This window comes from Sorex araneus, chromosome 2 (assembly GCF_027595985.1).
Source record: "Sorex araneus isolate mSorAra2 chromosome 2, mSorAra2.pri, whole genome shotgun sequence".
NCBI classification, from domain to species: Eukaryota; Metazoa; Chordata; class Mammalia; order Eulipotyphla; family Soricidae; genus Sorex; species Sorex araneus.
This window is the reverse complement of record NC_073303.1, coordinates 48,709,329-48,732,171: the sequence shown is the minus strand read 5'-3', so window position 1 is coordinate 48,732,171 and position 22,843 is coordinate 48,709,329. Positions and strand designations below refer to the sequence as shown.

Genomic DNA, 22,843 nt, shown 5'->3' with positions numbered 1-22,843 from the left:
TTAGGTTTCTTGATAAAAGCAGACCCAGTGAATCCTCTGAAGGTCTTCAGACTGCTCAGGGCTCTCAGAGCTCCCTGTTTCGGAGTGAATCTGCTGTGAATGTGAATCAGACTTGCAGCCAGAATAGGCAGAACTTCAGACTGATGTGCATGAAGCATCAGGTCCCAACTCACCGTCAGATCAGCAGTTGGAAGGATTCTGCAGGAGTCCACTACAGAAGACTCACTGTAACCACACCGCTGCAGTCACCATTCCAAAGCACGTGCAGCCAACTCCGCACCCGGACACAGTGACAATGCTCTCACACAGCCCAGAATGTCTCTGCTTCCAGGCCGCTTAGAGCAAAGAGCAAGGATCATGTAAACACTGTCACTGGACTGTTGATCTTACAAAGTGGCAAGTGACACGACCATTTGTTAGGCCTCTAGAAAGAGCTAACAGAAACTAAACAGATTCCCTGATGGTTTTTGGTCCTCAGAAAACACACATCTGAAGCATGGGATGAAATTCTGCATGTTCCAGCAAACTTTTGCATCTTTGAAGATAAACTTTAAATACGAAAATGCCAAATGGCAAAAGTGGGGAGAAAAGTATAGATTTTCTGTTAAAAAATAAAAGGAAGAGAGCCATAGAGATGTACATATGAGACTTAAACGTGAACTAACCAAGTGTCTGACTGACCTAAAGGACATGTCTGAGCTCAACAGTTCAGGACAAACCTGCACCAAGTGACCCTGGCTGAACCCTAAGCTGTGACACGACAGACACCAAGGAGGGAGGAAGGTGGCGGGCGGGAGGGCGTGGGAGGCTGCCAGGACAGCGCTACTGTGGGCATCTCGGGGGCACAGGCGTGTGGCTCTCCAGGGTGTGCAGGCTGGCAGCACCTCCGGCCACCTCGGACCACCTCTCCAGTGAGCCCGTGACTGAAGACGGAAGCACAAGTGACTGTGCAGGTGTGGCCACGGCAGACGGATGGGCTGACACCCGCGGTGGGCACTGCAGCTGAGGGTGGGCGTACGCATACACATACGTGTACCGTGGCGCCCCGAGCCACAGCCGAGAGTGTGAGCACTGCAACCCACAGTTCCTGGACCCGTGGACGCCACAGCCAGGCGTGGGGTTTCACCAACAGAGCACCACCAGGGACAGCAGTGAAGGGGAATAAAAATGAAGAGAAAACGCAAGACTGTCCATAGTGAACATCAGGAAACAGAGCAAATTAGGGATGCACTTTATGTCAAGTGTCCAGAGGGAATTTTACTTATACTAGCATTTCATTCTTGCTAAATTCTGAGTTTAAAAAATTCAAGGACTTTCCAGTTATGAAGTCTGTGTGGAACCATAAAAGAACACAGCCAAAAGACAGCCAAAATCATAGTGAAAGACAAGAAACTGAGAGGTATCTTACTATCTATCAAGTTAGATAGCAAGATACCTAAATACGCCCTCGGCCCAGATAAATCCGGAGCCGCTGAGCTCGAATTGGACCCTCTGCGCCTAAAGACTTTGATTCCAGAGATGTAACACATTCGGGCACCCAGCGCAGCATCCGATAGCGATGCACTGGGACACCGAACTGGACTACAACTCCGTGCTGCCGGGGGTGGATTTTTTTTTCCTCCCCACCCTGTCTTCCTGCACGGAAAGCAGCGGCCTGGCGGTACCCACGTGACAGGCGCCATCTTCTGTGACTCCAAACCCACAGGTATTCGGTTTTTACTTTTGGGGCTCCCAGGAACTCATGGGAAGGGGGCGTAACCGGCACGCCCTCGGCCCAGATAAATCCGGAGCCGCTGAGCTCGAATCGGACACTCTGCGCCTAAAGACTTTGAATTCAGAGACTTCTTACAGCAATGCACTGGGACTGTGAGCTGGGCTATGTAATTTCTGGCAGAATTTTCCCTGGACTTTATACAGAAATCCAAAACTGTGCGGACGCGACTTAACATTTATAGTTGTCAGCAATGTGAAACGGTTCCATTTGAACAGGTCTGACTTGGGGAGGAAACTCCAAATAATAACAGTAAGTTTTTGTTGAAATATTGAAGGTTTTTAATGTAGCAGCCACCTCTGGACTGTGAACTAAGCAAAAGCCCCACGCTGGCCGACGCAGCGTGGCGTACACCATACTATGAGGCGCAGGAAGGGGGATGAGGGGGAAAAAGAAAAAAAAGAAAGGGAAAAGGAAAAGAAAAAGAGAGAGAGAGAGAGAGAGAGAGAAAGAGAGAGAGAGAGAGAGAGAGAGTTATGTACTTATAGCAGTGGGGCTACATATCTCTTCATTTCCAGCAATGAAAAACTAATTATCAAATGTAGTAGGTCTATCTCTCTTGGTTGGAAACTCCAACAACTATAGTGAGTTTTGTGTTGAATTATGGAATGTAATCAAGGTAAAGAAAAAATGAAGTGAAATTCATTAGTTATACAGTAGGGGGTAGGGGGTGGGGGTGGGGTGTATACTGGGGTTTCTGGTGGTGGAATATGGGCACTGGTGAAGGGATGGGTGTTTGAATATTGTATAACTGACATATAAACCTGAGAACTTTGTAACTTTCCACATGGTGATTTAATAAAAAGTTTTAAAAAAAAAGATACCTAAATATACCTAAGATATCTAAATTTTATAAAGCCATTGTGATCAAAATAGCATGGTACTAGAGTAAATAAAGACTCTCGACCAGTGGGTCAGAAAAGAATATCCAAGAACAAATCTCCATATATACGGTCAGCTAAGTTTTGACAAAGGAGCTGAGAGTAGGAAATGGAATAAAGACAAATGGTGTTAGAAGTTGATGGTGTTACAAGTTAAAAATTGAAGGTGGATCCATATCTCACACCTTGTATAAAACATCTCCTAGGGGGTGCCGGGGGAGGCCCAGATGGCTCTCCCCCTGGCCACCCGGGTTTGAGGTGGTCCCGGCCGCTTGCCCAGTCGAGGCGGCCCAGGCCATGGGGCAGACGGAGGAGGAAATAAGGGCCAGCCGGTTGGTTGGTCAGTTGCCGTTTATTCTGTTCCCGTCTCACACCGCCCCTCATGCCCTTCTCCTCCTTTTCTCCCCTCATCTCTCCCTGCTCCATCGCACAATCTCGCAGCCTGGGCTCTCTCTCCTCTCTGGATTCTGACTCTGACCTCTTCTCTTCCAAAGACTGCCTGACTCCCCTTTTCTCCCTCTCCCCACTCATCTCTCTACCCATAAGAAAGCCCTTCTTGAGGGCCCACCAGGCTCAAAGGAAACCAGGCTCACCTAGAGGTATTCCAAAGCCCTTCCTGACTGCTCATGGGCAAAATATCTCTTAAGGTGTTTTTCTCAGTCCAATAACTCAATCAACATCTTAATACTAGTTATTTTTGTATGAACACAGTAAGAGATACATTGATAGGGCAGTTCTCCTGGGAACACCTTGCCACAGACTCAGACTACAGAGCTCAGGCCAGATTAATCATTCCGAACCCTAGCAGGGTCCAAATATAGTTATTACTTTTTGGATCATGACAGCATTTGTCCACGACCAAGCTTATAGTTAAGCGTTAGGTACTTTGGCCGACCCATCTTGATGCCAGAGTAGCACATAGCTCACAGTTTTCCCTGGGTCCATCTGGTCACTCATCGGGACCCTGCCTTTGGGAGTGCTAAGAAGTAAGGGCAGCTGAGGCTTAGGTCTAGAGAACAGATGCCCAGGAGGAAAATATCATGTAGAGTCAAATGACTCCCAGGTTACAAAAGCATAGCATTTGCTACGTCTTCCTGTGTCCAAACAAAAAGGACATGGCTCTGAATAAACTATGCAAAGGGCTTAAGTAGAAGAGAAAAACAATATTTACAAGTCAACAGAGCACAAAGAAAGAAGTTACAAATAAACACAGAGGAATGGGAGCACTGTGATGGGAGTAACCCAATAAACCTAAACTACCTGAGGCATGTTATCTTACAACACCATCTACAAAAGTCAACTCAAAGTTGACCAAAAACCTTGACTTCAGACCTGAACCTGTGAAGTACATTGAGGAAAATAAAGACAGAACACTCCAAGAGCTAGAATCTCAAAGGAGTCTTCAATGATATGATGCCACTGGCAAAGGCTATAGAACCAAAACCAAACAAATGGAACTACATCACACTTACAGGTTTCTGTAAGGCAAAAAAAAATGTGCTAAAATAAATGACAGCTAACTGAGTGGGAGAAAATATTTGCACTCAAGACATGAGATAAAGGGTTGCTCTCCAGGATCTGTTAAGTACTCACAAAGATCAACAACAAAAACCCATCAAAGACGGGGAGAGTAAATGAACAGAGACTTCTCTGAGGAAGACCAATGGATGGCCAACAGGCACATAAAAAAATTCTCATCATCATTTATTACTAGAGAAATCCAAATTAAGATGATGATGGGATATTTCACATCAGTGAGGATGGCACATAGTCAAAATACTGGGAACAATCTCTGTCGGTGATATGTGGTGAAAAGGACCCTTCATCCATTGCTAGCGGGAATGCTGTGTGGTCTAAACCCTGTGGAAAAAGAGTATGGAGGGAACTCAGTAAACTCAGAATTGAGCTCCCATATTACTCAGAAATTCCATTTTTGGGTTTCTACCTCCAGGACAGAAAAACATTCATTTAAAAGAACTTAAGCATGCCACTTTGGATCTAACCACAATCATGTGTGGGGCTGAGGGTAGGTAAGATAGAGAAGAGACCTATATGACAATAATAGCTGGGAATGGTCACGCTGGACAAGAGGGTGAAAAGTAGGTAAGAGATTTTTTTGGGTAGCCTTTCAGTATCAATATTGCAAACCACAATGCACAAAAGGAGAGAGGGTGGGGAGAGAGAGAGAGAGACAGAGAGAGAGAGAGAGAGACACAGACAGAGACAGAGATAGACAGAGACAGAGAGACAGAGACAGAGAAAGAAGAAGAAAAGCGCCTGCCAAAGAGTCAAGCAAGGAGGGTGGGGGATGGGGGTGGGGGATGGGAGGTACCCTGGGAATTCTGGGTGCTGATGCTGGGAAATGTACCTGGTGGAGGATGGGGGTTGGAACACTGTATGAAATTCAATCACAAATGACTTTGTAATGCTCTAAAAAAATAAAAATAAAAAGAATCGGGGCTAGAGCAATAGCACAGCGGGTAAGGCGTTTGCCTACCTGGATTCAATTCCCAGTATCCCATATGGTCCCCTGAGCACTGCCAGGGGTGATTCCTGAGTGCAGAGCCAAGGATGATAGAATGGAGAGACTTAGAGCATTTCGCTGTGCACCAAGAAACCTATTCATAGAAGTCTCTTATGAATCCTTCTATTACCATGGTACCAGTAATGCCTCTTTCTGATACTTGCTCTCTGGCTTCTATTTCTGGATCTTGCTAAGAATGTGTCAGTTTTCATATAAAAATATAAACAACAACAAACAACTTAGATTCTTTGAAAGCTTTTTCTGTTGCCTAGTTTTCTCTGAACTAATCTTCATTATTTCATACCCTCTGCTATCTGTGGATTTAAAATGTCTTCTCTCTTGGGCCCATGAGCTGTATATTAGGTTGTTGAATTGAGATCTTTCCTCCATGCAAATGACAATCATAGCCACTATTTCTTTTCCTCATAGTACTGCTTTTCCTGCATCCCATGAATTCAGGTGTACCATGTATTAATTTTCACTTATCATGACATTTTTCCTTTTTCCTTAGTAAAGTAAAACAATTTTATTTTTGAGGGGAGATAAAAAGAGAGACAGATGTTCAAGAGGAAGCAGCTTCTCCTGTGGGGCAAGCCACGAGCACACAGCTTGGAGGGCGAGGGCACGGGCCAGTCCCCAGGAAGCAGGATGAGCCTTTCAGGAGTCTCTAAGATCCCTTGCAATTTCCCTTTTGATTCACTGCACTTGAAGGTGCTGTTCTATTTGCGAATTTTCTCCTACTTATGTCACATATTGGGCTGGAAAAATATACTTAGTCGGATTTCAATCTTAGGAATCCTAGAATTTATTTTGTGTCCTGACATAATCTGTCAAGCACACATAGAAGAACATTCTATGTGTGCTTGTGAGACACATGTACTCTGCCTTACTGGGGAAAGTGTTCTGCATTTTCTATTAGAATAAATTAATACATAACCAAGATCCCCCAGTTTCCAGTAGCTAGGCAGTCACACCCAGAAACTGCCCCCTCCACCCCCCCCCCCCCGGCGCTGTGTAATCCCATCAACGGCCAACATCCAGAGACTACAAAACCAAGCTCCTGGAAGTGCTCGGCTGCTCATCTAATAGCCTAGTTTTACCTCTTGGAGAACATGGCAAGCTACTGAGAATTTACTGCCCACACAGGGGAGAGCCTGGCAAGCTCCTCATAGCGTATTCATATGGCAAATACAGCAACAATGATGGGTCTCATTCCCCTGACCCTGAAGAGTCTCTAATGTGGCACCATTTGGATGGATGAGTAAAGAGAGGCTGCTAAAATCTCAAGGCTAGGATGAATGGAGACGTTACTGGGCCTGCTCGAGAAAATCAATAATCAATGGAATGACAGTGATACAGTGAAGGTTCAAGTCCCCTACTTCATTATCGATAGTTTGCGTGATATACACATTAGTTTTTTTTTTTGTTTTTGTTTCTGGGCCACACCCAGCAATGCTCAAGGGTTGTTACTCCTGGCTCTCTACTCAGGAATTACCCCTGGTGGGCTTGAGGGCACTATGGTATCTCAGGAATCAAACCCAGATCGGCTGCACGAAAGGAAAGTGCCCAACTACTGTTCCTGAATTAGATGCCCAATTCCCTCCCCGGATTGGATAAGCTCTTTGCTATTTTCTCTCTTTCGAAAACTCTTTCCGAGTCTCTCGCAAAGCATATTGTATATGTGGTCTACTTTAAGGAGCCTGATTAAGCCCTCATACTTTTCTTCATTCTTTTTCTTTTTATACCTCTGACTTGATGATTAAAAAAAAAGAAAGTTTCCAGGTCAACTGCCAATCAAGTGATGTGCTGAAGCTATCTAAGTGAAGTTTTCAATTCGGTTAAATTCTTCAAGTCAAGAACTGGTCTTTGGTTGTTTTTAAAAAACACTTTGTTTATTCTTACTCTCATGTCTGCTTCCTGTCTGGCCGTCTGTTTCTCTGCCAGGGTGCTGACTTCTTTAAGTCAAGCACTTGAATTCTGCCAAGTACTAATTCCTCTATCTCTCTTTCTTTAAAGTAGGCTTCCAGGGATTATCTTTGTTCCTGTTTTTTATTCTAAATTACGTTTTATTTTTGGTTTGGGGGGGGGATACTTGACAGTGCTCAGAGGCCACTCCTGGCTCAAATGTTGTTTCTTTTATACTCGAGGTTCCCAAACTCAGTTGGGCTACCACCCTCTTTCAAGGAAAAAAGAATCACTCAGGGCCCCCTTGGACACCATCCCTCCACAGCACCTAAGAACACTACCCCTTCTGGTCTCCCACCTGGGGGCGCGCTCCTGCCTGTCTCCAGCCCTGTGCCCAGTCACCCTCCCTCCCAGGACTGATGCCTGGGCTTGATTCGGATCAAGATTTCCATTACTCTCCCCGGCTGCTGAGGAACCTGGGGAGTCCGCGAATGGTTCAAACGTTTTTCTGGGGATGCGCGTTTTCTAGGTTTCTGCAAATTATTTTCCAATTACAGAGCTCTGCCAGCTTCTCTTCCGGGAGCCCAGGGTCTCTCGCTCCCCCTGGTGCCCGCCAGCGGCACTGCATGCTCTCCGGGGGCGGCCCACGCCTGCTCGGCTACAGTGCGCCGCGGCGGTGACGGAGTGGAGACTCGGGGCTGCCCCCACCCCCCGAGCGCCGGGCACTTGCACGCCGCGGTGGTGACGGTGACGCAGTGGAGAACCGGGGCTGCCCCCACGCCCCGAGCGCCGGGCACTTGCACGCCAGCAGTGGTGATGGAGTGGAGACCCGGGGCTGCCCTCACGCCCCAAGCACCGGGCACTTGCACGCCAGCAGTGGTGACGGTGACGCAGTGGAGAACCGGGGCTGCCCCCACGCCCCGAGCGCCGGGCACTTGCACGCCAGCAGTGGTGATGGAGTGGAGACCCGGGGCTGCCCCCACGCCCCAAGCACCGGGCACTTGCACGCCAGCAGTGGTGACGGTGACGGAGTGGAGACCGGGGCTGCCCCCACACCCCGAGCGCCGGGCACTTGCACGCCAGCCGGGCCCAGAGCGCAGCCCCACCACGGGAAGGACACCTATTTCGCGGGCGGCCCTGGCCCGCGGCCGCACCCCGGGGCGCCCTGCTCTCCTGGGCTCCCAGGGAAGGGCCGGACTCTCTGACTTTCCTGTTCTGGGCACACGTGGTGCTGCCCGGGTCCCACTCCGGCTCAGGGCGCTTCCAGCAGGGCGCCAAGGTCTAAACGTGGGTCAGTGGGCGCAAGGCTGCCGCTGTATCCCTTGTCCTGCCTCCCAGGCCCTGTGGGCCGGACTTACTGCCCCCCTGCTGTCCGAGGGGCTGGCGGGAGGGGCTTTCTGGGCTGGGCCGGGGGCGCCCGGGAGGCGGCTCAGGGCAGGGCTCCGGCCACGCCTTACTCAGACCCTGGAGAACCCTGAGAACGCTCCGTTTCTTCTGCTTTCCCCTTTGAGGAACTGCCAGTTCTACTGTTACCCATCCCCGTAATGCAGTGCTTCACTGTACCTGGTTTGCAGGAGTCTTATTTCTTTGTTTTGCATACTAATACTTACTTTTCATAGATTGCAAATATCTTCTAAGTCTGTGGCCAGTGATATTTTTTTTCTAGTTACCAATAGAGGGACTTGACAGATTGTGCTTTCAGTTTTGATTTGTTTCTTCTCAGCTGAATTTTTAAAAATCATCAACTCTACATTTTTTTTGAGCTTGGTATATATACATACATTTATTGCATTCTACCAACTTTTTTATAGCTCCTTTAATGGTTTTTAATTCTATAATTCAAAAGACTCATTATTTAACATTTACCTTGAGGCTACACCAAAAAAAAGTCCTTATTTGAAATGCAAGTAAGTCACTATATATATTTTCCATGCACTGTGGGGAGTCATTCATATTACTGTACTGGTACGCTTACAGACCACAAAAATGTGCCTATTTTAAGTGTACATTTAAAGTTTTAACAAATTACTGAGTTGGAAAAGCATCAGCACCAATTCAGCTTGAGGACATTTCCAGCACTTCAAGATATTTTGGGTTCATTCTGCAGCAAATCTCGGCTCCTACCAGACCCCAAGCAGCTGTGACTGGAATCTTCCACCAGGAGACATGTATTGGAAGCTGTATGTCACAGCATGAATCACTGTCTATCTTCTATTCTTCTTCTGTCCTCCTCCTCCTCCTCTTTTTTTTTTTAAGAATTGTAAGATAACGAGTGGCCAGTGTATTTTTGCGTAGCTATATGTTTATCAATATTTAAACTGTTTCAACTTTTTGCCAATTATTAAGACTTTGTTATTAGGACTAATTGATCATTGATCTACTCAAGAAGGCCCAGTAATGTTTCAATTCCTCCCAGCCTGAGATTTTAGCAGCCTCTCTTTACTCATCCTTCCCAACGGTGCTGCATTAGAGGCTCTTCAGGGTCAGGGGAATGAGACCCATCATTATTACTGGTTTGGGCATATGAATATGCCATAGGGAGCTTTCCAGGCTCTCTTGACTTGTAAAAGTAGATGCAAAAAGCCCTCAAACACTACTAAACCTAACCCAGCAGCACATAGAGGCTTATACACCATGGCTATAGGGATTTATTACAGGAATGAAGGGTTGGTTCAGAACAAGTAAATATATACATGTAAGACATCACATTAAAAGGAAAGTCACATGGTCATCTGAATAAATGCAGAATAGGCGTTTGATAAAATTTAACATCCTTCCATGATAAAATACTTAAACTAGGAATAGAAGAAAGTTCTAAATGAAGGGAACTTACTAATGAAGGGAACCTGGAAAAGACTCAAAGCTACTATAATATGGAATGATGAAAGACTAAAAGATGTTACCCCTAAGATCAAGACCAAGACAGCCTCTTTAATCACTTCTACTTTATATTGCATTGAGGGTTCTAACAAGGGAAATCAGTCAAAAAAAGAAATAAAGGCACACAGATATAGAAAGAAAAAATTAAAACTATCTACTGAGATTATTAGTCATTTATATATGTAGGTGACAGATTGTCTAGTCTTATGTCTAATTTGAAAATTTTTTCTCAGGGAATGTGCCCTGGTGGAGGGATGGGTGTTTAATCATTGTGTGATTATAACCCAAAAATGAAAGCTTGTAATTATCTCACAGTGATTTAAAAAAATTAAAAAAAATAAAGAAGAAAAAAGAAACATTGGTACATCTACACAATGGAATACTAGGCAGCTGTTAGAAAAGATGAAGTCATGAAATTTGCATATAGGTGGATCAACATGGAAAGTACCATGTTTAGTGAAATGAGTCAGAAAGAAAGAGACAGCCATAGAGAGATTGCACTCATTTGTGGAATATAAAGTAACAGAATGGGAGACTAACACTCAAGTATAGTAGAGATAAGTACCAGATGGATTACTCCACAGCTTAGAAGCTGACCTTGCATGCCGGGGGAAAACCAGCTCAGATAGAGAAGGGACCACCAAGTAAAGGGTGCTAGGAGGGCCCGTTAGTGATGGGAGATGCGGGCTGAAAGTAGACTACAGACCAAACATGATGGCCACTAAATACCTCTACTGCAAACCACAACAAAGGAGAGAGACAGCAAAAGGGAATGCCCTGCCACAGAGGCGGGTGGGGTGAAGGGAGGACTGGGTGGGGGTGACGGGAGGGATGCTGGGACTATTGGTGGTGGAGAATGGGCACTGGTGGAGGGATGGGCACTTGACCACTGTATAACTGAAATGCAAGCACAAAAGTGTGTAAGTCTGTAACTACCTCACAGTGATTTATTAATAAGAAATTTTAAAAAATAAATAAATAAAAAGAAAATTTTTTCTCACAGTCCACGATCTGCCTTTCCATTTTTTCAAACAGCGGTAGCAAATAATTTTCCCTTGACTATCCTTAATGGTCTCTTAGATTGTTTCTATGTTTAAATTACCATAAATAAAGCAGCAATTAAAAGTTTTGTGAGTACATGTGTTTTCATTTGTCATAATACTCAAGAGTGAAACTGTGGGTCACAGTCAGTAAACAGGTCAACTTCATAAGTTTACTAGTCATTACATACTCCACATTTGTAGTCATGTGATCTGTGAGTCCACACATTCTCTCCCACTCATGCTGATGCTTGTTTTGTTGTTTTTACCTTCTGTGTATATGTGCCTTTTGTCTTTTTGCTCTTGTTACCCAGGAATCCCTGAGTTATGCTCCTGAGTGATGGGGGACAAGTTAAGACAAGGACTGAACCAAGGGCTCCCTAAATGGTGCAAAACATGTGCTCTAAACCTTTGAGTTCTCTCCACTGTGCCAACATTTGTTATTCTCTTTTTTGGGTCACACTTGAAGAGGAGTAGGGGCTACTCCTGGCTCAGTGGCAAAGGGTGACTCCTGGAGGTGCACAGAGGACCATGTCCCAGGGGAGTGAACTCAGGCCCCCAGAGAGCAAAGCACGTGTTCGAGCCCACAGAGTTCTCTCTCCAGCCCCACGTTTATATTTACATTTCATTCATTTTCACCTCAGAGCCACCCTTGTAGGAGCAAATGCTGCATTTTATAGTGGTCTGATTTTGATTTCTCTGATAATTAATGACTTTGGACACCTTTACATGTGCTTTTCTGACCACCAGGGCATTTGACACACGGAGAACCAGCCCAGAAGGTATATGATAAAGTGTGCATTGTGACTTGTTATCAAATCAAAACAACACTGAGATATCTCATAGCACTGTGCATGGACTACATATATATTGTTTTTAAAAGGTGGAAACAATCAGTATTGGCAGAGATGTGATAAAAAAAAAAAGCAATGTTTCAGGGCCTGGAGAGATATATGGGTAGGGTGCTTGCCTTGCAAATAGTTGACCCAGATTCAATGCCCAGCATCCCAGCAAGCCCGCCAGGAGTGATCCCTGAGTGCAGAGCCAAAATTAAGTCCTGAGTACTGCTGGGTGTGACGCCAAAACAAAACAAACCAAAAAGAGCAACTGGTTGAGCCTCTATGAAAAACAGTATGAAGACTTTCCTAAAAAGTAAGAAAATAACTTCCGTATGAACCAGTGTTCCAAGAACACAAAAAAATGCACACATATGTTCACATCAGAACTAGGCACAAGACGGCCTCACATGGTGGGGGAAAAGACAGCTCAGATAGAGAAGGGACCGCCAAGTTAAGGGTGTTAGGAGATTCGAGCCGAAAGTAGACTACAGACCAAACGTGATGGCCACTCAATACCTCTATCACAAACCGCAACACCCAAAAGGAGAGAGAGAATGAAAGGAAATGTCCTGCCACAGAGGCGGGGTGGGAGGGTGGGGGGAATGAGATGGGGGTGGTGGGAGGGATGCTGGGACCATTGGTGGTGGGAATGGGCACTGGTGGAGGGATGAGTACTCAATCATTGTATGACTGAAATGCAAACATGAAAATTTGTAAGTCTGTAACTGTACCTCACGGTGATTCACTAAAAAAAAAAAAAAAAAGGCACAAGAGCCCAGGAGCAGAGACAGCTCAAGTGTCTACTGGCAGATCCAGTTGTAGTTCTATACATAATGGAATACTACTCAGCCATTCCAAAAGAGGAAGTACTGCATGTGCTGCAACTTGGATGGAACAGGCGGGCACACTGTTTAACAAAACGAGTCAGAGGGCGAACACATACTGGATGCTCTCAATCATGTGTGGTATACAGAGAAACAAGGAACAGTGTGAATGAAAACCAGGACGAACCGATGGTCTCTGAATGAAGAACAGAGCAAGGGCTGGGGTAGAGAGACAGAAGGGGCTGACTAGAAGTGACATAAACATAGTGGCAGACATTGGTGAAAGAAGGAAGAGTGACTGTGTACATCAAGTACATCAAACCCACGGGGTTATGGCATGGGGTCAACCTGGGTTCAATCCCCAGAACCACATCTGATCCTCTGAGCACAAAGACAAAATGGCACCATTAAGCACCATTGGATAGGCCCCAAATTTACCCCTATGCCCCAAACTAGTAAATATTACTATAGTCATAGCATCTAAACCACAATAAGTATATTTTGAGAAACAAATACCCAACAATGGAAATAACTGAATTCTTTTACATAGTGATCTTATAGTACAATAATCTTTTAATCTGAATCTGATTTGTCCACGTGAGACTCCCGAAGGCTGTGTCCTAGCCAGAGCACGGAGCACACAGAACACCTGACTGAGGGGCGATGCATGTGCACGGAGCTGGACACTTCCTGCTTCCCACTGTGTGTGGTGCACGTGCTGCTTTAGGTGCTAAGAGAAGCCGGATGACTTACTATCCTAAGATCTGAGAGAACAGTAATTAAAAACTAACTAGGATAAAATTAAAATTTTGTCACATATTTTCACTAGAATAATCCCCCCAGATGGACTATGATCATTAATACGAACATGCATTTTCTAAGAATTATAACAAACTTTCTCTTATAACCAAACTGATGCTCTTTGATACTTGAGAAGACAGATGTTTTAACACCTACCGTCCTTGAGTGTTAAATCCATTGAGGTGATTCTCTCTGAGTTCAGTCACCAATGACAAAACCACCTGTGAAACAACATCAGCTATGGTTTGAGTCACATTGCAAACAGAAATACATCAGTTTTATTTTCCTGGTGTGAGTGAAATTTCTGCTGTGATATCCTACCAACCCAATTTCACTAACCCACCTTTTCCAGTTTTATTTAACATCAAGTTGCATATACTAGTAATCTGGATTTTTATGTTTAATACTTGTTAGTTTGCATTTCCATGCAAACAAACAGATAATTAATTTCATAACAATAAAACCTAATCAACTGGAAAATGAGTTTATTAGTACTATATTACTCAGATTAATATTTTTTCCTTAACTTAGTTCATTGTTTTTTTAAAAAGCTATTCCTGCATAAAGTTTGAAAAATCAGAATGAATAAAAAATATCAATAGCTTACCTAACTGGTCACCTATAACTTCCTTAAGAACAGCTGTGTCATAACTGCAAGCTAAAATATTTTGGATTTGGCAAAAATTTAAAGGAAAAGAAAATATAGCTAAGATGTAAATATATAATGGTATTTACAAAGATGCTATTTAATTTTTGCTTTAATGTAAAATTCTAATCAAGTAGTTTAAATACAAAATTTGTCTTAATAATAGTAAAAGGTTGTGTTTATATTGATGAAGGAATCTCTTCTCCCAAAAATTTTTGAGAGAATAATAAAGAGACAGAGGATAGTTGATTTAGAATAAATTCTCCTGGCTTCCTATTCTTTTTTATAATCTCTCACCTCATATTTCTTCCTTACATGGTCATAAGTGCACCCAAGGTAAGATGAGATAAATATAGAAAAGTTAAACATCTCTCCTGGAGGAATGAAGTATTTCCATTTACCCCTTTTGTTGATGCTATATTAAACAATGAAAACTTCAATAGTAATGAATTAAAAATACTCACATTTTTAAGCAAACCAGGATAGCAGTCTGTAGGTGTATATCCAAGACCGTGGGTAAAAAGGCCAACATCTTGAATATTCAATCTGAATGCTGAGAGCATATGCGATAACAACCCCTAAAAAAATAAATAAAAAGAGAAAATGTTCTTTAAAGTGAATCTAGTGTCCGGTGGGGATATAACTCAAAGCACTTGCCTTGTATGTGTAAGACCTTGAGTTCAATCCCTGGCACTGCTGAAGGATGAGTAAGTCTAAGTACCTATACAATGTGCAGAATCTTGGTCATTTGTTAACATGGTAATCGATCAAAACAAGTGAGAGCACATTTAGTTTTAGTTAAGGTATACGTGAGCATTAAAATTATTTCACAAAAAAAATGGGTCAATTTAAGCAAATGTAAACTGTGAAACAAAAACATATACTGCATGAACAGTACTTTAGTCATGTTAAGAACATGATCCTTGGGCCTGAGATAGACCAGTGGGTTAAGAGCACACTTTGTATGCAGGAAATTAGGTTTGATCCCCAGGGCCATATGGTTCCCCTAGGACCTTGGGGCTGTTCCTGGCTCTGTGCTCAGGATTCCTTTGTTCAAAAGAAGGGATGCACTATTTTTGGCAGCACTCAATACAATAGCTAAGATTTGGAATCAATATAGATGTCCAACAGATACGTGGATCATGAAGGTGTGGTATATACACAATGGAATACTACACAGCTGTAAGCAGTGATGAAATCATGCAACTCATGACAACATGAATGGAACTGGAAGATATCATGTTAAGTGAAATAAGTCAGAAGAGAAAGATAAATACTTATTCAGTATTTAGAATTACTGGATGAGGGAATGCAATGTTTTAAATGGGGGATTCCCAGATCAACCTTGTCCTCAGAGTATAGGGAGAAGGAAAAGAAAGAGTGGAGGGGAGGGGGAAAAGAGACAGATGAGGAACAATGTGTAGGATAACACTGTCCTGTCCATTCTCCCTTGCCACAGGGAGCTTAGGTTTATTGGGTAACACCCACCACAGAGCTCCTGAGCCACTCCCATTCCTCTGTGTTTATCTATAATCTCTGATGTACTCTCTTCTCCAATCAGTTAATCACCATTTTCCTAAGCAGTAACTGTGACTTGTAAAGTGAAATACTGCTTTTCTCTCCTCCTTATATTTTTTGCATAGTTACTTCAGAGCAATGTCCTTTTTGTATAGACACAGGAAGACAATTAATGCTATACTTTTGTAACTTGAGAGTTAACTGACTCAGAATAATATTCACTCCTGGGCATTTGTTTTCTTGATTTAAGCCTCAGTTGCCCTTAGTTCCTAGCACCCCAAAAGCAGAGTCCCGACGAGGGACTGGATGGACCCAGGGCAAGCTGTGAACTATGTGCTACCCTGGCATCAAAATGGGCCTAGCCAAAGCACGATAATACTTAACTATAAGTTACAAGCATGGACAATTGTCATGGACAATTTCTATCATGATCCAAAAAGTAACAATTGGATTAGGACCCTGCTAGGATTAGGAAAGACTAATCTGGACAGAGCACTGTAGTCTGAGGTCTATAGCGAGATGTCCCCAGGAGAGCCACCCTACAAGCTTAATGTATCTCTTACTGTGTCCATACAAAATGCCTAATATTATTATTATTATTATTATTATTATTATTATTATTATTATTATTTTTGCTTTTTGGGTCACACCCGGCGATGCACAGGGGTTACTCCTGGCTCTGCACTCAGGAATTACCCCTGGTGATACTCAGGATACCATATGACCATATGGAATGCTGGGAATCGAACCTGCGTCAGCCACGTGCAAGGCAAACGCCCTACCTGCTTGTGCTATTGCTCCAACCCCGTAAATGACTAATATTATTAAGAAGCGGAATTAAGATGTATGTTTAAATGGTTGCTGGACTAAGGAAAGGAGAAATGCACCCCTGGATTTCGCCCTTAGGCAGGTCTTCTTGCGACATGAGAGTCTGTCCTGGAAGAAGCTTCCCCTGAGCAAGGGACCTTACATCCGTTGATTGTATGATGACACTACTTGTAACTGCTACCCCAGCCCCTTCATGATTGGAGAGATAACCAAGGCTGGAAGAGTGGGAAAAGGGGGAATCAAGGAGAATACAGGAGAAAAATGGAGGAGCAGGATCCAGAGAGGAAGAAGGAAAAGATTCAGGGGAAGGAGAGTCAGAAGAGATTGGAGTTGAGATAGGAATAAACTGCAATTGAGACCAACCAGCCTGGCCCTCATTTCCTCCTTTGTCCACCCATGGCCATCGGCCGCCCTGGGGTGGGGGAAGCAGCCTCAGACCACCAAATGAGCAGCTTATTATTTGTTTTTTAAATACACACAAGGGGGGCCGGTTCAGGGGATTAAGATACAAAGGTGGTGTTAAGGAATGATACCTCCAAATATCCAAAAGACAGAATCAAACAATCTTAGAAAGGTGTCTGTCGCAAAGGCAGGCTGGAGGGTGACCTGAGGGGTATGGAGGGAATCTGGAGCACTGGTGGAGGGAAGTCCACACTGGTGGTGGACCAACACTGCAATATTTTATGTCTAAAACCCAGCTAGGGGTAACTTTGTAAATCATGGTGCTTTAATAAAATAAAAAATAAGTTAAAAAAAGGAAGTTAAGTGTAAAAAACTAAAGCACACCGAGGGGTGTGTGCACTCGTGGGCTCTCCGGGCAGCTGTCTCACCGCCCACGTTCGGTGCTCTGGAACCGCTGTGTGTGGACTGGATCGGGACGGCTGTTGGCCAATGACAGGCAAAGGAAGAACAAGGACCAAGCTGGTTGCTGATTAGTTACCTTTTATTCAATCTTCCATCTTTCTCCTCTCCCACACTTCTAGCTCCATCCTCTCTGGATCTAGTGCAGCATCTCTGGCTTCTCTTGTCTCTCTCCTCCCTCTTTCTCTCTCCAGCTTGCCCCAGGCTACACACCACCAGGTAGCAAAATCAACATAAGAAAGCCCTTCCCTAGGGCTGGGCATTCCAAAGCCCTTCCTGACTCTTAAGGTGCTTTCCTCTTTTTCTTAGTCCAAGCACTCATTAACATCTTAATCCTAGTTATTTTTGTATGGACATAGCAAGAGATACATTGAGGCTTGCAAGGCAGCTCTCCTGGGAACATCTTGCCACGGACTCAGACCACAGCACTCAGGCCAGATTAATCATTCCTCACCCTAGCAGGATCCAAATCTAGTTATCACTGTTTGTATCATGACAACATTTGTCCATGATCAAGCTCTTAACTTATAGTTAAGCATTAGGCATGTTGGCCAGGCCCATCTCGATGCCAGGGTAGCACACAACACACTGCTTGCCCTGGGTCCATCTCATCCCTCGTCAGGACCCTGCTTTTGGGGGTGCTAGGAAGTAAGGGCAGCTGAGGCTTAGGTCGAGAGAACAGATGCCCAGGAGGAAAATATCATGTAGAGTCAAATGACTACCAGGTTACAAAAGCATAGCATTTGCTAAGTCTTCCTGTGTCCATACAAAAAGGACATGGCTCTGAATAAACTATGCAAAGGACTCAAGGAGAAGAGAAAAACAATATTTACAAGTCAACAGAACACTAAGAAAGAAGTTACAAATAAACACAGAGGAAAGGGAGCACTGTGATGGGAGTAACCCAATAAACCTAAACTACCTGAGGCTATGTTATCCTACAGTTAAGGGCAAAAAAATCCATGACAGTCAACAGATTCAGATGAGGGACTGCAAACAATGATTGTGGATTGTCTAAGATAGCTATAAAGCGTACCCTAGACAATATTTATAACATCTACATTTTAAAAGCTAATTATAACATTTAAGGTTTTGGGGAAAAAATTAATTGGAAACTATCCTAGTTTGAACATCCCAAATTATATTAGTTAAAAATGGAACTATTTTTATTCTCGTGGGTGGAACAGCTCGCAAACACGTCAGTGGAGAGGTGGATATAATGATGCCTGCGTGTGCCACACAATGGAAGCCACATACCCTAGAAACGGACACTCTTTGAAGGTACAAAAATCCATTCTCTGAACCACCTCCTATTACACTGGAAACAACAATGAATCTGTCCAGTGTGGGATAAGCAATGGCGTGATGAGAGAGGCACCCCTCAGCCTTGCTGCCGGAAAGAGCTGGGTGGGACGGGATGAGATGGAGCCAAAGCCTGAGATTCACATCCTCTCCCCAGGGATCCAGCACAGACCCCCAGATTCACACCCTCTCTGCACGGATCCAGCACAGACCCTCAGATTCACATCTTCTCCCCAGGGATCCAGCATAGAGATATTCATATCTTCTCCCCAGGGATCCAGCACAGATCCTCAGACTCACATCCTCTCCCAGGGATCCAGCACAGACCCCCAGACTCACATCCTCTCCGCAGGGATCCAGCACAGACCCTCAGACTCACATCCTCTCCGCAGGGATCCAGCATAGAGAGATTCATATCCTCTCCCCAGGGATCCAACAGACCCCCAGATTCACATCCTCTCCCCAGGGATCCAGCAAAGAATCTAAGGAATGACTCTGTTCATAGCAGTATTACAGTGAAAGTTAGAAGACACTCCAATATCCAAACCACACTGGCAGAATTCATCCAAAAGAACAAATGGTGGTGGTAAAAAGAAGATTTAATAACGGGAAAGACCACGTAACACTTCTTGGAAAAGCACTGTATGAAACTGGCTAATATGATTTCAGTTTTGTGTGCACAAAAATACAGTAACAAGAAGTATGGGTAGCGCTCCACCTGGACTCTTCTTAAGAATGACGTAGACCCCCCCTGGAGCTACTGGGGCAGCGAGCGGGGGGTCGTGGGCCCTTTGCTCCGAGGAACCGCTGAGGCTCGGCCTCCCCTGGCTCGTGAGAGAACTGGCATCACCTCCAGACTCAGCTCAGAGGCACAGCTGGGGCACCGCGGGGGTCTAGGGAGCAGCGCCCCGGGCGGGAGGCAGGAGCGGAGGCTGGAGGAACGGAACCTCAGATGCGCACCCGACAGGCAACGCCGACCTAGGGCACGGGTCTCCCCGGGGCGCCGGGCCGGCGGGAGTCACCGTCCAGGGCGGGCGCGCACGGGCGGGCTGGAGACCCTCCGCAGGGTCTCTGCTGGGTCCCGGGCTCGCGCGGAGCTCGCGGTTTGGAACAAGTCGGAAACTGTGTCGCCCGAGCCACGACGCCACCGAGTCATTGACGGTCGAGTTTCAGGCGAACCACAGCGAGCACCAGCCCCCTCTCCGGCAGGCGGCTGCTCTCCCGCGCGGCTGGTGTTCCTGCGGCCACCAGGCCCACGGCTGTGGGGTAGGAGGTGCAGACCGGGCCTTCCAGAGCAGGGCGGGTAGGGAGTGGCCGCAGGGGTGGAGCGCGACAGACAGGCCCCGCCCCACCCATAGCCCCGCCCTTGGAGGGCCTGCCCCGCCCCACCCCTCAGAGCCCGCCCACGCCCCACCCCTCGGAGGGTCTGCCCCCAACCCCGCCCCTCAGAGGTCCCGCCCCAGCTTCCCCTTCTCAGGGTCCCACCACAACTATCACTTCTCAGCTCCATACAACAGGGTCCTGCCCACAGCAGTGTTCAGCAGCGTTCCGCCCATAGCACTGCGGCACAGAGAATCAGGACCACAGTTTGGAACTAACAGGCTCAGCTGAGTTTCACCCCAATAAACTTTTCATCACCCTTGGCTCCATGGGATCCAATCCACCAGCTTCCAGCTGACAGATCCTGCAGCAGGGAGCCAGCTCAGAACCAAAGGAAGCTCCAGTCAAGTGGGCAACTACTTACTATCCAACTTCTCTGACAATTTCTAAAGTAAAGAATACAAAAGGTTCCATTTTGTGCCTGTCCCTAAAATGTCAGATGGAGACTAGGAACTGGCTGTTCTACATGGGACAAAGTGCAATTCTCCCCAGGTCACAGCTGGGAGCAACTGGGAGAAAGCAACTGAGAGCTGCCCACGCCCCGCCCTCTATTGCTCTCCCAACAGGTAGCAGACACTCAAAAACTAGAGCTGGAAAATGTAAAACTCCCCCCCTCACTCCAAGCTGCAAATATGTCTTTATTGAACAGCTGTGACAAGGTGAATGTGACAAGGATGCACCAAGCCAGTAGAACTATGATGCCACATCAACTGCCAGACACCAGTAACGGCTAGACCTTGACACTGTAGCAGGTACAGGGCACTAGTGCCACAAATCCCTTGTTGCCATCCAAATGCAGAGAAATCAGAACCACAGGCACCAGATACATCCTGCAAACATATCTGTGGCTGCCAGAAAGCAGTAGCTAAGGCACAAGCTTATTACTGAGGACAGAAGCACAAGATCAATAATCTACACACCAGGAACTTGGAGCCTCACCGTTTGGTTGCCACAAGGCATTACACACACACACAGAGGAATTTAGATACATTAAAACAAATGGGGACAGAAGACTGGAAAGTTCCCTTGGGCACTGCCTGAGGATCACTCCCTAACAACAATACTCTAAGTGCTCATTCCACTATGGAAATTATTTTGGAGATAAAGTTTACAAAATTTATGGAAAAAAGAATTGAAACAAAATTGAAATAGCTAAAGAATAAAGTAGAAGGACCCAGAAGTAGAAGAAGCTGAAAAATCACTACAGTGACCTTGCAGACAACACACATCATCCATCAGAGAAGAGTTGATAGAAAAGACTTTAAAAGACTGTGGGAAATTTTATATTTAATAAACAATGCAAAAGGAGCTTGACTCAAAGGAACTTCAGAAGGAAAGGAAAGAAAGTTAGGGAAGTATGGATGCTGAAAGAAACAGAAGCGACTAAAGACACTGGTGGAGGCACATGGCACTTTGGTGGTGGGGGTGGAGTGACTCTGTACATCTGTCTCACAGATGCACCACTGCAATCAGACTACCTGAGACTTCCACAGAGTGAGAAGGGAGGCATGTGCATGTCCAAACAGCCCGAAGAGTAACTGTGTATTTACTAAAGGGCAGTGCCCAGTGTGGGGCACTAGGGGACCACCGAACGCCCGGTCAAGTTCACGTCGGCCGACGAATTCACGGAAAAGTGAGTGTCTCTGAGGGTCGCTTCTCTCTTGGCGCACACCCTGGTATGGGACTGGGCTAGAATACAGTCTCGTGTTAAGGACGAGACGGTCACTGGCGGAAAGGCTTAAATTCCCTTGTCTTGTGTGTATGTGTGAGTGATTGTGCAGTCTTGGACGTCCTCGTCCTTTTACTGAGTTTGTGGCTCCACGACTTGGCATCCTTAAGATCCCTTTAAGGTTATGGAGTCCGACTGGGCTGTCTGCGATTCCACGAGGAACATATGGTCTAGGGTGGTGCTGGTTTAGACACCGGCCGCAAGTCACCTCTCAGGCTGATCCACTATGGCTAAGTTCCTCACCGGCCAGACATGCATCTGAGTGGTTTGTTATGAGTGTTCCCGTCCCCCCCTGCCCCCTTCTTGTGCCTTTTGTGCTTTCATTTCCGTCGAGTTAGAGAAACAGCCTGCCAGTGACCCTTTCCTTTCTGTACTTTCATTTCTGTCGAGTTGGCAGAAACAGCCTACCAGTGAAGCAGTCACTGGCGGAAGGCTTTTGAATCCCTTTGTCCTGTGTTTTCATTTCTGTCGAGTTGGCAGAAACAGCCTACCAGTGAAGCAGTCACTGGTGGAAGGTTGAATCCCTTTGTCCTGTGTTTTCATTTCTGTCGAGTTGGCAGAAACACTCTACCAGTGAAGCAGTCACTGGTGGAAGGCTTGAATCCCTTTGTCCTGTGTTTTCATTTCTGTCGAGTTGGCAGAAACAGCCTACCAGTGACCCTTTCTTTTCTCTTCTTGCTTTATGGCCTGCTTATCCTCTGTTTCCAAGGCTCCCTCAGTCTGTGGGGATGAGGCCATCCCCATGCATGGGGCTGACTCCTCAAATTCTACTACTATAGACTCTGACCATCCTGCTCCCCTACCTGAGCCCTCCCATGCGGAGGTGCCTCCGAGACTTTATCCTGTGATTTCTGGCATCTCTGATCCCTCTCCTACAGAACCCGAATCCCTGCCCCCGGAGGATGGGGCTATCCTGGAAGATGAGGTGGCGAGGTATCAGCCCTCAGCCCTTTGGCCCCCGTTGGGAAAACAGCTACCCCCTTATCTGTCCCATGCCACTGCCTTTTTAAATTCCCCATATGACGCCAGTGAGGCAGTCCGCCAGCTTGCCCGGGACACTGCCGCCTTACGCGAAGTTCTCCAACAGAAGCAAGAATATGTCCAACTTTTTTTT

The 22,843-nt window shown here is 45.6% G+C and overlaps 1 protein-coding gene across 1 annotated transcript in view; it reads right to left on the bottom strand.

The window, feature by feature from the left end:
- The window catches only part of FANCC (FA complementation group C), a 197,057-nt gene that overhangs the window by 66,911 nt on the left and 107,303 nt on the right, over positions 1-22,843 (bottom strand). The window contains exons 5-6 of the mRNA XM_055126768.1: positions 14,576-14,689; positions 13,622-13,686 (exon numbers count right to left, since the gene is read on the bottom strand). Coding sequence (XP_054982743.1) covers positions 13,622-13,686; positions 14,576-14,689 — 179 coding nt within the window. The remainder of the gene's footprint in view (positions 1-13,621; positions 13,687-14,575; positions 14,690-22,843) is intronic.